A 15,612-nucleotide genomic window follows, 5' to 3' on the forward strand; every position below is an offset into this window, starting at 1 on the left:
GTCAAAATGAAAAATAAAATAATTCTTATTTATTACATTGTATACTGGTTTCTTTTGACAATTCCTTTTGTCAAATAAATACACTGACAATAAATTTCCAAAAGTTATGCTCAAGTACAAATATAATCTAATTATAGATGTCTATTAAGTCTAATATAAAAAAATTGTTCACAAGGCAAATAACAGATAATAGAATTCATGATTTTTCTATGACTCTTGGTGACAGCTGGTAGTACATTTTTGTTCACAATATCTTACATGTATAATGTATTTCAATTTCAAATGAGTTTTTCATCTTGGTCTATTATCTGTATATCATTTTTATTTAGTTGTATTATTAGTGACCTTGGAATAGATATAATGCTTATAAAAAACTATTTTCCTTGCAAGCAATGGATTATGAAATAGACATTTACTATAGAGACTTATTAATGGGCAACTTTCTTATTGATTTATAGAACATGTAGAAAGAAGCTTTCAAAAATTGTTAAGAGTTTATATGATAGCACCAAAAAGAAGGATATAAAATTAGCAGCCAAACTTTTTAAAACAGATGTATAAAAAACTAATTTAAAACTACAACTTTCTTATGTGTCTCAGACAGAAACCAATAAATATCTCATAAGAATGTTATAGAATATTTTTATTGACCAAATTAGGGCCCCAGGAGGGCATAAAGCATACAAAAAATATTATAATAAACAATAAAATATACAATACACAAACAATAGATATGTAACATGTGTATCAAAATAAAATAAAATAATATAATATACTAGAGAAAAAACACTCAACAAAACAGTAGCAGTGAATTATTATTCAATGAATACAATGTTGAAATTAACTCAAGTGCACCCGGTAAGTGTATTTTCACTTTGAAAAAGACAAACAAGTAGTTTGTGCGGAGAAATCTCAATATGGAAAAAAAAATTAAGCACTTGCACATTTGACTATGAGGTATACTGCAAATAACAAGTTTATTTAATAAAGGATACTTAATATGACCTATATGCAGAAAAAACCAAGAGTTGGTGCTTAAAGGGAAGTCCCAACTTGTTATAAATGTCTTTCTGAAGTTAAAATATCTTTTTGGTTTTTTTTGTCATTCAATGAATTTGGAATAGATGGCAGATAATTGAAAGTCTCTGATCCATAACTTGTTTAAACTTCAGATTTAAAGCTTAATATGTCATGTAGACACCTTTTTATTTTGAAAACCTATATTTGACCCCTCAATGTCTTATGAGCGTCATTTGGGTTGAAATTTTATTGACATATATATAAATACCTCATGTCTCTGTTTACTAAGATCTGCCTTATCCAGTATCCCAGCACTAAGCAAATTGTATTTATACCCAAGGCCAACTGCAAAGTGAATTTGCAGTTTGCCATTTCTCTTGACTACATTTAGTTTGTTAGTAAAATATTGTGTATTCATGCATACTCACTTTTTTTATTCTTTGATATTTAACAACATGCCTCATTATACTTACATTTAATTAAGTTTTTATTATTTTTTTTATATGCAACTGAATCAGGCAAACTTTGAGGAGCCATTATAAAGGCCCACCTGATTAAACTCCTGCTTAAATCCTATTAAGCATATAACTTTACTTAAAACTAAGAGGTACTGAGAGGTTACAAAATGATACAGCATTAACTCTGTATATCTGACATGTCTGATTGCAAATTATTATTTTCATCACTTCCCTTTAGTTATATAAAAGATTTTAAAATTAGCCCAAATTAACAGTTTTAAGAAATACATATAGCACTGGATTTATTATCGCTCTCTTCATTGACCTATTTGGTAATCTTACCCTCAAATCAAGAACTTCAGATGAAGCTAGAAATTAGTCTGTAAGAAAGGTCACAAGATGATACAGCCTGAACTCTTATCATATAATACATGTATATATATATTTAAAATTGCAAATGATTTTATTCGTCCCACTCTTTATACAAGATTTTGAAATTATGCCTATAAATTATTATGCCACTTCACTGTTAAAAAATAAAAATAGAATTGAAACAAAATGTTTAATCATCTTCTATTCCTGGCTATCTAATACATTAAGCATATTTACTGTTTGTTTCATACATGTGTATATATATTTAATCAGTATCTTCTATAGACACGATACATTTGATTTTCAAAAGTTAAAATGGTGAAATATTAATTTACCAGTAAATATTGCATAAAAGGGGATGAAAATGTTACATTTTCCCCAAAATTTGGTTTAAATTAGAATTTCAATACCTCCAAGTGAAACCTTTTCCAAAAACTGTTGACATTAATCTACCAAATGAAAATGGGTGTCTTTTGCCTCATTTTTTGATAAGATGGAATCCCTCAGTTTGTGGGACAAAAATGTCGGAAAAAACATTACAAGAATTGCCTGACCAATGATTGGTATGGATATGAAAATACGGACTGTCATAAAGAAAACAGTCCATATTACATACATGACATAATCTTGATGTTCCTTTTAAACTCACTATGAAGGCTATAATAATCTTCAACTATCCAGTAATAAGTTTTAATGCACACTACATTTTTTAGCTCTCATACAGAAAAATCCACACTACACACATAACTCTGGTGTGCTACCTAAATTGACCATGTATAGCCCTCTTTGGTTTTCTTTATTATTAATGTTATTACCTGAATTCATTTATTCCCCATGCTAATGTTAAGAGAGAATCCTTGTAGTTTCCATTCAAAAATAGGAACTGTAAAAAATCATTCAGTGCATGGGCTGATAATTGTTTCGTTGTGTCTGTTAAAATGTTATTCAAAGCACTTTTCAGAACTGACATATAAAAATCTCTTATAAAACATGCTCTTGATTCTGAATAATTTGAAAATGAAAAACTTTTTAGTTCTGTTTCATTTTCATATTTTATAAGTCTTTTAATGTCTTCACATATACTTTTTAAATTAGCAATATCGTTGGTGTTTCGAATTGTATTATCAAACTGTTTAACAAATACACGGACTTCGTTTGATGCATGCATATTGGATATTTTTGATAGATGTTTCCTCTTTCTCCCCTTTAGTGTATTTGTTTACATTTTTCTACACGTGGAGGTGGTGTGTAGTGTTCATTTACCGCAAAATATTATTTAACGTTGCATTTCAAACTTTTAGTGTCGTAAAGACAGAAAATATTAGCTTTCAATAATATCTTTTCATGAAACTCATCCATGGAAAATTAAAGAACAAAAACTTACAAAAACAGTTACAATTAAAATCAAGCAACTAAAATTAGCACTTCATTAAAAATGACAGGAAGTCAAATAAATTCATTTGCGCTTGCGTTCTTGACATAGTTACCGCTCAGTCTGTTGTGAGCTTCATTGTCAACGTTTTTTTCCTGAAAAGGATCAACATTCTGCATTAGAAATGGCTGAAACAACCGAAGAAAAGAAAGTTGATACGTCAGAGTCAAAGCGTATCCATACATATCCATTGATCAGAGTATGTTAATTGATATATTGTTTTGTTTAATTTAGATTTTCATGTCATTTGTCTAAAGGAGTAGGTCCGGTAAGGGCCGATATTGGCCTCAAATTTCAAGTTCATCTAACGAAAGATTTTGGACACTTTTTAAACACTTAAGTGTCTATTTCAATTGATTCAATTAGTTTATGTGAAAGATTTTAACTGATTTAGTTATTAAAAACGCTCCGATTCAAGCTTAAATATGAAAAATATATCAAATATGCCAAAAAACGTCACTTTTATGATGGTTTTTGTCAAAAATGAAAGTGGCCTCATCCGTGTTCATCCTCAACCTTTATATATGTTATGTATAATCATAAAATACAACTTACATTTCAATATTATGGATGAACACGAATGCGGCCACTTTCATTTAAGACGGAAACCGACTAAAATTTAACTAAAATGCTTAAATTGTGAAGATTTTAGCAACTTAGCATGACTTTATGATGCTAGTACCCGATATATATGCATTGTATTGTCAAAAACAGCCCATATTTATGGAGAGGAATCATTCTACTTTCCAGTAAATATCTCAAAGATTACCTTTTCACAATTTTGTAAAACTGCTTTATTTTGGGGCCAAAAAGGGGTCTTACTGAACCTACTCCTTTGAATGTGTATTCAAAAATGATGCTAAAATTAACAGTTGAGTTACAATTGATTGTTGCCTAATGTTGGTCATAATTACGGTAGACATACTTGGGGTGGCCTACTACGAATGATTTTTGTGACTATTACTAGGTAGGCGTGTAACACATTGGTGACATACACCTTATCGCTATTTCTGGCTGACCCAAGATCATTCTCGCTTGAACTATTGACGTCATATAACAATCACTTTTCCATTTTGGCGTCAAATCTTTTGTATTATTACGTCAAAATTTTATGGGAACCTGTGTGATGTCTAGTAATGGCAGACAAATAGCGATAAAGTGTATTGCGTTGATAAAGGAGAGTCAGGATCCCTATCAGGCCTATTGAGAATGCTTGGAATTCAAGTCAGCTATACATGTACCTGAGACTGTTCACTCTATATGATAATTTGTTATGGTGTTTAGGAACAGACATAAATAAATTGTTATTTCCTTTATTTTCATTTACTACTTTTGACATTTTTAAGTAAGCACTACTTTATAACAGCTACAAATGTATATAACAAGTATCCAGTAAACAAGTAACTTTTTAACAGCCAGCAAATAAATAGATATATATATATGGAAATTTTGTAAACATGTTAAATGGTGAACTTTTTATCATTACTTTTATTTTTTGTAGCATTCAGACATGAATGATGAAATGAAGACTGAAGCTATGGAATTGTGTGTTACTGCATGTGAAAAATTCTCCAATAATAACGAGGTAATTAAGTGATCTAATTATTACATTTGAAAGTGGTGGGAATATATAATATTTTTGTACATTAAAAAAGTTAAAAGGGCATAAAAGTAAGTATCCCGTTACCTTCTTTTCCATAACAAGTCCACTGGCACTGTAGTCTGTATAAATTGAATGATTTCCAAGAATTGGTTCATTAAGTTCAAGTGGTTCTATAAGTGAACCACATTGAAAATTAACAAATGTATCAACAATTTCAATTTGAGAAAATCTTCAACCAGTCTGGTCAAGGCAGGTTGAAAAAATGTTTTCTGAAAGTCTCTAGTTGAGTGCATTGGATCATTTTCAATTTTGTCAACATTAATATAAATGCACAAAATGCTTTCAAAAAATTTCTTTTTTAGTTCCCTGTTCCCTTTCAGCAAATATTGAGTTAGCCTAAACACCTTTTCATGGATACAATGTATGACCACATTTATATCTTCTTTAATACATACATGTGTATGTGATCAGATATGTATTTTATGCTTCCATATATGTGTCAATTGGTATATTTATATGCTTAGATTTTTCAGGATGGAATGTTAAGAGCCAAGTCTCACTCCAAATCTCTATTTGTTTCTGGTCTATATTTGAGAACTTCATCAGCATTTCTGTCTCCTATAAACACTATTCTTTTTGTTTGATGTGCAGACAAGTTAGCATTGAATTTCACACAGTCTGTTATGTATTTTAATATTTATGTATTAATGTACAAATATTAGGGTGTCTACTATTTAGCTACATTTATAAATTTACTTGTAACATTCCTGAGGTCAATGTTAACTCAAAAAGAAATGGTGAAATCTTATAAACAAATCTGTTAATTTTTTGTTTATCTGATACTGACTATACTGGCTTTGCATAAAACACATATATGGCACACTAAGAAAATGTTTTGTCTTTTCTTCAAACATAAAATGAAAAATGATTCTGTTGACACATGTTTCTTTTGTTTTACAGACTGCAGCAAGAATGATCAAAGAAACAATGGACAAAAAGTTTGGTGCTTCATGGCATGCAGTAGTGGGTGAAGGATTTGGTTTTGAAATCACACATGAAGTTAAAAACTTATTATACATGTTTTTTGGTGGAAATATGGCCATCATAATATGGAAATGTTCGTAGAAATTGACCTTTAGTACAGAATTGTAAATAACTATATAAAGAATGAGAGAACTGGATGTGTGATATCAGCTGTGATATTATATGTTTGTTATCAACGTTTAAAACCACATTCCATCATTATCAATCAGAAAATAGGCAATATCAGTGTTGATATGTCATGCCACACTGGGTTATTTATTTTGTGGTTGTACCATTTAAAAGTAATTGTGATGATTTCAGTCTACCTGAATATAGATGGTGAAGCAGTTTAAAATTGATCTGGTCTTTTAGGTTAAATTATATTTCATACAATAGTTCTTTGTTATTTTCAAGCTGTGATAAAAGTTGCCAGAAATACACATTTCATGTAGTTGTTATTTTACTGCATTTGTCATGATACATTCACCCGATTTAAGATTGTAAACATTATTTTATTTTATTGTACATGATAAAACTTTTTTTATTCTAATTTATAAAAATATGAAATTTCCTTTGCCTTTGTTATTGTTGTATCTCTTGTTGAGAGTTGTCCATTGGCAATCATACCACATCTTCTTTATATATTTACCAGTATATTAGATTATTTAAATTGTAAATAAATTGAAAATGCAAGTTTCTTATTTTTTGTGGGTAAAAAATTTTAACATTGCCAGATGACAGATCATTTACACTTTTGTTCCAATATGGTTTGACTCTGATTGGTAACCTATAGTAGTTAATTTCTGTGTCAATTGGTGTGTTGTGTAGAGTCTCATTGGCAGTATACCACATCTTCTTTGTTTGGGAGTTATTGCCCTTGAAATGTTGATTTTAAACTATTTGGTTTAAGGAGTTTGGTTAAAGATATAATTGCTAAAATGATCAGCCTGACATGGTGAATCAACCTAAAAATTTCAGATAAATCTAGTTTCCAGTTTTCGAGTAACAGTTGTCTCCGAAATATAGATTTCCCCCTTTTTCCAGCAGTTATTGACGGTTCTAGTGAAAACTATAGTGGTTAAAAGAGTAAATTGTAAAAAGGATCAACACAACAAGATGCACCTTTTCTATAAAATAGAGAAAAATCTGTATTCCTTTTGGGTTTTTTTAAATATTGGCTCTCATATATTGATTTTTGTTCATGCATTTTTTGGCTGCTATAGTGAAAAATTAAAGTTTTTTTTTTATAAAGATATAGGTGTTCGAGTCATAACTTTCCTGAAAAATGGTCCTCATAACAAGATCTTTATAATCTGAAAGTCTCTTAAATATGATTTTTGTTTGTTTTTGCCTATAGCCATGAGGATTTGTTCTAAGTTTCCCCTACTGACAGCATGCTGTGACAACTTGTCAGTTCGATGCATTTCAATGATAAGGTACTATAAATTGTTTCCCAGATGCAACAAATGGTCGTTATCCTTAAGCTGCCAACCGTTATTTGTTACATAGCTGAGAAAGATCAGCCATATAGGGTCAACAAATAACTTGAGAATTGGAAATTATTTGTCCTTTAAAACATAAAGATTGTTCTCCCTTTTTGCGTTTTTAGCTCACCTGGCCCAAAGGGCCGAGTGAGCTTTTCTCATCACTTGGCGTCAGTCGTCGTCCATCATTGTTAACTTTTACAAAACTCTTCTCGTCTGAAACTACTTGGCCACAATCATCATTGGGGTATCTAGTTTAATAAAATGTGTGGCGTGACCCAGCCAACCAACCAAGATGGCCACCATGGCTAAAAATAGAACATAGGGTTAAAAATGTAGGTTTTGGCTTATAACTCTGAAGCCAAAGCATTAAGACATGGGTTTAAATTGTTTTGCAAGTCAAGATCTATCTGCACTGAAATTTTCAGATGAATCGGACAACCGGTTGTTGGGTTGCTCCCCCTGAATTGGTCATTTTAAGGAAATTTTGCTGTTTTTGGTTATTATCTTGAATATTATTATATATAGAGATAAACTGTAAACAGCAATAATGTTCAGCAAAGTAAGATCCACAAATAAGTCAACATGACCAAAATGGTCAGTTGACCCCTTAAGGAGTTATTGCCCTTTATAGTCAATTTTTAATCATGGGCCAAGTTCATTATAAATAGAGATAATTGTAGGAAGCAAGAATGTTCAGTAAAGTAAGATCTACAAACATATCAACATCACCAAATTACAATTTTGTCATTAATCCATCTGTGTCCTTTGTTTAATATGCACATAGACCAAGGTGAGCGACACAGGCTCTTAAGAGCCTCTAGTTTAGTTCTTAAAACAAGTGTGGACACAGATCCATGTGGATAGTTCGTTAGGATGTTGGACAGTGTTTTCTGACAAAATTTTTTCTCTTTTACTCTAAAATTAGTGGCGATTAAAATCTGTTGTGAGTCACTTGTGACCATAAGCTTCAGCACTGGTGTGCCATATTTTCTTGATAAAAACATATCCTTTCATTGTAATATGCATCTCATATGGGTTTATCTTTTTTTTCTATTAGAGAGGACACCTTGAATGTAGGGAATTTCTGGCTTAGAATCATAGCCACTTCTATGGTCGTTCAAACGTTTGTAAAATGCTATTTGGACTCACTAACATACTGATTGCCAAATTTACACTGTTAGTCTGTAGAAGATACTTAGTATCCGTAACATTGCAAATTTTGGCGTATTTCGTTACAGTGGGGTAAAAATCTGGGAATTCATAGTTATCTTGCAAGTCAGGCATCCACAACCCTCGCTAGAGTCCGCTGACAAGGTGCCTGGTTAAGAGGATAAATCACCTCTCACTAACTAGTCTTCAAGGCTGTTGGGACCTATGGAAAGTTAGTACAGATAGGTGAATACAAAGTTTTTGTTTTTGCAATGTTCCAGTGGAGCAAATCCGCTTTATTGTGATGGCATGTCTGAAGAGCAGTTCTATTGATGCATTTTTTTTCGATGACAACTTCAGGTAGAAAGATATTGATGCTTGTGTAAAGGCTTGCAATGCGGATTTATATTATGATTCTATCCTTCACTTGTGTAACATAAGAAATGTGAGGCAGATGTTTCATAAGTGGATTTTATTTAGGGATGTGCGTCGTTGGAATGTTGAATGGACACATTAATTTATTGTTCAGTACTGGGAACAGTATTTTTGACATATATGTTCCTGTTCAGTATTATCCATCTGCATGTCAATGTCATTAATGAATCCGAACAAGGAGAGCGGTCGATAAAGAGAGATATTGTGAATTTGCTTTTCTAGTTTGCCCATAAAAATATTAGAATAGGACGGTTCCCTTTTCTGTTCCATTATATCCTGAATATAGTGTTTATCATTGAATGTGAAGTAATAGGATTTCAATACCAAAGTAAGTTGCTGGACTAAACATTCAGTTGGTGGGAGTAAGGTCACAACTGCTCGTGTTCCAGACTTCCCTATACAAGTTGCACTATCATCCTCGTGTATACCTTTCGTCTCACAAATTAGGCACAATAATTTTATAGTTATGAAATATGCACTATAATGCATTATGGCATGACGATGGTCTGAGACTAATATAACCATAACAAATGGGTTATAGTTGTCTCTTAGATGATATATTTCGCTGTTGTTTTGTGTCAACGAAACCAATTAAATATACAATTCCTTGACGAAAGGGATATTTTTACTTACCATGCAATCACATGAAATATTATTTTAATTATATACGTCTATAAATTATATGTGACAACTTATTGACTGAGTGACGTTCTCAATCTGATATCTTATTGTTTCGTGTTGTGGACAACTGTATGCATGCTCTAAATGATAAAGAATTAATCAACTAAAAGTCGGGTCCTAATTAAGTCTCATTCAGTTGAAAGGATTCTGTGTTTTTAGCTTTTTAGACATTCAATTTGATAAATGACTCTAATGCCTAAGAAAGATACGGCTTATATTTGTTTGAATATCATCACTGAGACAGGAATTCATTGATTATTTATTATTATTTCGATTATCAACAAGACATGAGATGATCGATTCATATATATCGTGATCCCAGGACATATATATCATTATTATATAACAATACAATCGATCCCAATTAACATTGCTTTCGTTTATATGCATCCATCTACATTCCATATAGGTTCATTCATACTTAGTTCACTATTTTTTTTATATACAGAGGCAGATTTAGGAGGGACAGGGGACCCGCCACCTCCCTTTTCTGGAAAAATTTGGTTGATTATATCAGGGAATCACTGAAGCATGACCGGAGCGGGTCCCCTCTTAGGCAGTCAGTGGGCCCCCACTTATGTAAATTTCTGGATCCGCCACTGATACATTTTTTTATTATAAATAGCAATTGACAGCTGTACGACAGATCCATGTTAAAAAAAATTACTCTACATATCAGCACAACAATGTAAAAACTGAAAATTAATTTTGTTCATCTCTCGTCGGGATTTGAACTCATCGTGACATCACCTGCACTGTGTTCAGCGCTTTAGACCACTCGGCAACCTAGACTGAACATACGTTTCAGCTTTGATGGCTTAGTGCTACCTTTCCTCATCAGTATATTAAAAGTCGTTGGAAGACGTATATATGTCATGTACTATAAGAATAAGAAGATGTGGTAAGATCCGATTCCGAGACAACTATATATTCAACAGTGACCATATGGTTATTCAGAACAGGTTATATTGCCCAATTTTAATTAACACTGGCTAAAATATCATTTAAAGTTTGGTCTTTTTCATATATTGTTTCCAATAGAAGACTTGGTATGATTATCAATGAGATAATTACTAGTATTCGTTATACAGACCAATGAACAGAGTCTGAGAAGAGAATACTTTAATCATAATATGTACTTAGAATATAAAATAAACAGAAACGTTTACGATGTCTGAAATGTGTATTTGTGTTAAGATTATTTTGAACAAGAGTACACACGCTGAAAAGTTTAATCTGCAAACAGCTTAATTCACTGACCATTGATTTGATGTTGAAATCAATCGGGTCGGGGACTGGACCAATCCAGTATATCTTATCATAATCCTTCGTTTTTAAATCAATTTCCTATGTGCATACAATACATTTAGAGTAATTAAGAGCTGGTAAACTCAGTGTATGATAAATATTTCCGGTTATGGAATATATTTTTCTGCATTTATTTCCATATTTTCTAGAAATTCACACAATTGCATGTTTGCAGTTTAATCATTGTGTGTATATTAAAACAAGGGTGTTTCGGTTACGGTCATGTTGACCTAGGCTTATCCTCATCAGGTATCCCTAGCCTATATGTTTCCTTCTTTGTAATATGTAGAATAGTTCCAATTTGATTTCTCTGATAGGGATACGACACCTGTTTATACATTCGTTTTTTTTTTATCTTTTTTCTTTCTATTTTTTTGGTATTGTTTCCTCTTTTTTTATCAATAAGCTCTGCAGTTAGTTTATTGTTCTTTATATTTTTTTCTTTGTTGATTTCGTGTTTATATATTTTTTTCGTCTTTGAATTAGTTAAATACTCTTTTAGATTATTATGTCTCTTTGAGAAAACGTTTTACATACAAAGAGACATAATAATCTAAAAGACTTCGGGAGTATATATCATATTTATTGAATTTGGAGGAATGTTTAAGGCCATGATTTCATGGAAACCAACTGTGCGCCTCGTCTGGCTGACCTTTTCTTATATTCATATGAGGTGGAGTTCCCAATCAAAGATGCTAGATCACTAAAAATATTAACGTTTCTCTCTATTATAGGTCTTACAGTTTTTTAGATGATAGACAAACATTTAGAAATATGTAAAATTGGTTATCGAAGGGCAATGACTCCGATAAGAAGTTGTCTGACCGTTTTGACGTATACAGACTGTTGGTAAAGCTCAAACTTCTCTATTTTCACAGTTTTCCAAATAATAGACAAAACTTATTTTACCCCTATGATATAATTTTAGCCATATATGCCATCTTGATTAGCAGACCTGTCATCATACACATTTTTAAACTAGATACCCGTATGATGATTGTTGTCAAGTTTGGTTAAATATGGCCCAGTAGTTTCAGAGGATATTTTTGAAAAAGTTAATAGGCGATAACTAACGGGTGATTTGGCCCTTTGGACAAGGTAAGCTTAAAGGATTAGTTACAAGGATTTAAAAATACACAAGTTGTAAATAGAATTCAGGTTCAGAGGATTAGGTAAGTATAGTTTCGTCAGAGAATTGTATTATATGTCTCTGGTTTCATGTAGATGCCATGCATATCCTCCAGTTTTTGTCTAGCATGCGACTTCTATCGCAGAAACTCGACAGAGGAATAGTGATCTGGCGACAGCGCCAATAAAACTTCTTAAAAGCTTCATAGTTTGGAAGGTAGAAGTCCTGGATCCTTCATACTTTGTAGATGCGTTTGCGTCTCGGTCACATGTCCATTGACCATGACCTTATTTCCATAGTTCGGTAAAGATTTTTAGTATTCTTAATTTCTCTCTAATTATGAGTAATAGGATAACTATATTTGGTATATGCGTACCTTGCAAATAACGTATTACATCAGAGTTTTTACTTGACCTCGACCTCATTTTATGAATCGGCGAACAAGGTCACGTTTTCGTGATCAAGTCCATTACTTAGTTAGTTACTTTAAGCAATAGGTCTACTGTATTTGATGTATGGAATGACTGAAGGTAAACATGAATTGTCCATCTTGCAGGTGTCATGTGACTTTGTCTGTTTTTCTAATACTTTATGCAATAGGTCAACTGTATCTGGTGTATGCAAATATTTTAAGATGTACATGTCAGTGTGGCATGTTTTATTTGCCCTTGACCTCATTTTTTACGGTTCATTGCTCATCTTACAATCATTATATGCTCAATGTCAAGTTTTTGTTCTTTGATCTGTTAACTAAAACTACGAGAAATACATCAACAGTATTTGGTGTATTGAATGATTGTAAGTTGTATAAGTCTGTCTGGCAGTTATCAACTGACCATGACCTCATTTTCCTGAATCATTGGTCAATCGAGTTTACCTTGTTGATTTTGTTTCTTAGATACTATATGCAAAATCACCTTTATTTAAAGCATATAATGATTGTTAGATGTACATCAGAAAAGTATGCATCGGAAATTAACACATTTATTCTGAAACCAGTTGTTGACATGAAATGGGTTATGTTCTTCTTATATATTTCAGTATAATCGTATGCTACTATCACACCTAACGGACAGGATTGTGCTTGATTTTTACATGATGAAGACAATCTTTCAATCAGTTTAATTGAGCTGTGGAGCTGGCATGTCAGTCACTGCTAGTGGTCCATTGTTAAACCTCTTTTAAACTGAGTTTAACTGTGCGTATTGCTGTCAGTTTCTTTTTTCAACATTGGCTAGAGGTATACATAAGGAAGTCATGCAAAGCATGTTTACCCCACGCCCAACATTTTTTGCACCTGTCCAAAGTCGGGAGCCGGCGTTTGTTAGTCTTGTGTGTTTATAATCTGCTGTTCATTTATATGCGATGGGAGTCCGTTTTCACTGAACTTGTACACATTTTTATATAAGGGCCAGTTGATATCACTTCTGGGGGCGAGATTTTCTCGCTGTGTTAAAGACCCATTGGTGGCCTTCAGCTGTTATCATTCTGCTCTTTGGTCTGGTTGTCTCTTTGACATATTCCCTATTTCCATTTTCAATTTTATGTATTTCCAGTTGGTTTATCTGACCTTGACTTTCTTTGATCACATTAAGTTTGTGTGATAGTTGTAGTACAGGGTAAAGCTTTATATTGAGGACTGTCAACATTAAATCATAGTCAGTAAAGAAGGCAAGACATCTCAGTGAGTGTAGTAATTGTAGAATGTTAGAATGTTCCTGTATGTGCATGAAATATTTGCCACTGGAAGGTAAGCAACCAACAATCACTAAAAAGACTTTACGGAACAACATAAATTTTAAGTTATGTCTATATAATGAGCATGGATTCATAGTTCTGTGGTATACAGAGTTCTGAAAGATTAATTTGACCACCAAAGCATAATTTTGGTATTTGGTAATAAAATTATGCAAGGACCAGCAGATTTTCTTCAAAGACCACCAGTGAAAAAAACTATTTTGAGAATTCTTGGTATCGATGTATTTTCTGGACTTTTACAAAAGGAATAAGGAGGATCATTACAATACTGATAACCAATGTAATACACATTACTAAAATAACACTTTACTATTATACCACAGTTCTTGAAAAGTGGGTTTTGACCACCAATTTGTAATGGAAATAACATGGAGGACCAGCAGATATTCTTCAAGTACTACCAGGAAAAGAAACATTTAGGAAATTCTGGGTATATTTTCTGGATGATGCGAACTTCCACTGAGAGGAATTGTCAGAGGATTGACAAACTGACATTCACTAAAACAACTCAATACTAATACTGTACCTTTAATATTAATTGGCAAAGTAAGTGACAATAAATAAAGATTGTATGGAACACATTTTATGGCCAATTAACATCATATGACTGTTTAAAGATTGTAAACTAGCACTTCATTGTGGTAATATAACATTTGCACAGATAAAATGAACAACAGTTAAAGACATTGTTGAATAAAAAGTATAAAAAGATATTCCTTTATAAAAATAATGAAAATAATGAGTGATTAAAAGCATTAAATTCAACAGAAATATCTAAAGCACATTTAAAGCAATATATAGAATTTTTGGTACAAGAACTTTGTGAATGTCCTAAATGAATATGAAAGGAACATTTCAAAAATGAACATAGCACTTACTAACTAAAGAAAGCAGTAAACAATGTGTGCAGCTAACAAGAGATAGTACAAAATATAAATGTTCTTCCATTTTTCCATATCTTTCTGTGAGATTACTCTCTGAATATCCACTTTCTCATATATGTTAATATAGGTATTATAGGGCATGAAAAATTTACAATTTGCACAACAATGTTTACAATACATTTATACTTAAGCATGAGAGCTTTTACACTAACTATCGCATTCAACAAAATAATTTACCCTGGCATTACTATATACTGGAAAGTTTTGAATACAAAATATATATAAAACTAATTTGTCCAATTAAATTATGAAAATAAATTATCATGATTATGGAGCATATACATATGTACATGTACAATCATAAAATTGTTTATCTATCTTGGTATAGCTAGAGCTGGTTGTCAAGGTAATCCCATGTTTAATCCTTGTGATCATGCTTTACTGTTACATTATTGTGAATATCAAACAAGCAATATTAAAAGTAATAAAATTCTAAAATAATGTTTTAACTAGTGCAAACTAAAATAATATAATGATTTAAGTGTTGAATATTTTATACAGATAACAAATTCTACATTCCTGAGGTTCAGAGTACTATGAATACTTATACACCAAACGACCTTGAACAAAACTCAATCATCGATGAGTATATTATCATAAAATAAACAGATATGTGATAAAATTAAAGTTCACAACTACAAAGTACACCTTGACAGTCGGGTTACTAGGCCATTTATTAAAAGTATAATATGTCCTTATTTTCAACAGATCTTACTACTGCAGTAATCTTTTAAAGTCAATGTAAAATGCATGATAGTAACATGTTATGGTGAATTGATACAGATCAACTTACAAAGATTTTAATTTAAAAAA

General features: G+C 31.8%; 2 protein-coding genes across 2 annotated transcripts in view; one reads left to right on the forward strand and one right to left on the reverse strand.

Annotated features, from left to right (window-relative positions):
* Nucleotides 1–3,114, reverse strand: part of LOC139487918 (telomere length regulation protein TEL2 homolog) — a 44,298-nt gene extending 41,184 nt beyond the window's left edge. Inside the window, exon 1 of the mRNA XM_071273153.1 lies at nucleotides 2,666–3,114. Within this exon, the coding sequence (XP_071129254.1) occupies nucleotides 2,666–3,018 (353 nt within the window). The 5' untranslated portion in view covers nucleotides 3,019–3,114. The remainder of the gene's footprint in view (nucleotides 1–2,665) is intronic.
* Nucleotides 3,115–3,305: 191 nt separating this feature from the next.
* On the forward strand, nucleotides 3,306–6,479 carry LOC139487922 (dynein axonemal light chain 4-like). The gene is made up of 3 exons (XM_071273156.1): nucleotides 3,306–3,481; nucleotides 4,784–4,867; nucleotides 5,846–6,479. Exons 1-3 carry the CDS (start codon nucleotides 3,407–3,409, stop codon nucleotides 6,008–6,010), a joined length of 324 nt encoding a protein of 107 aa, XP_071129257.1. The 5' UTR covers nucleotides 3,306–3,406; the 3' UTR covers nucleotides 6,011–6,479.
* The last annotated feature ends 9,133 nt before the right edge of the window (nucleotides 6,480–15,612 follow it).

Source organism: Mytilus edulis, chromosome 9 (genome assembly GCF_963676685.1).
Source record: "Mytilus edulis chromosome 9, xbMytEdul2.2, whole genome shotgun sequence".
NCBI classification, from domain to species: Eukaryota; Metazoa; Mollusca; class Bivalvia; order Mytilida; family Mytilidae; genus Mytilus; species Mytilus edulis.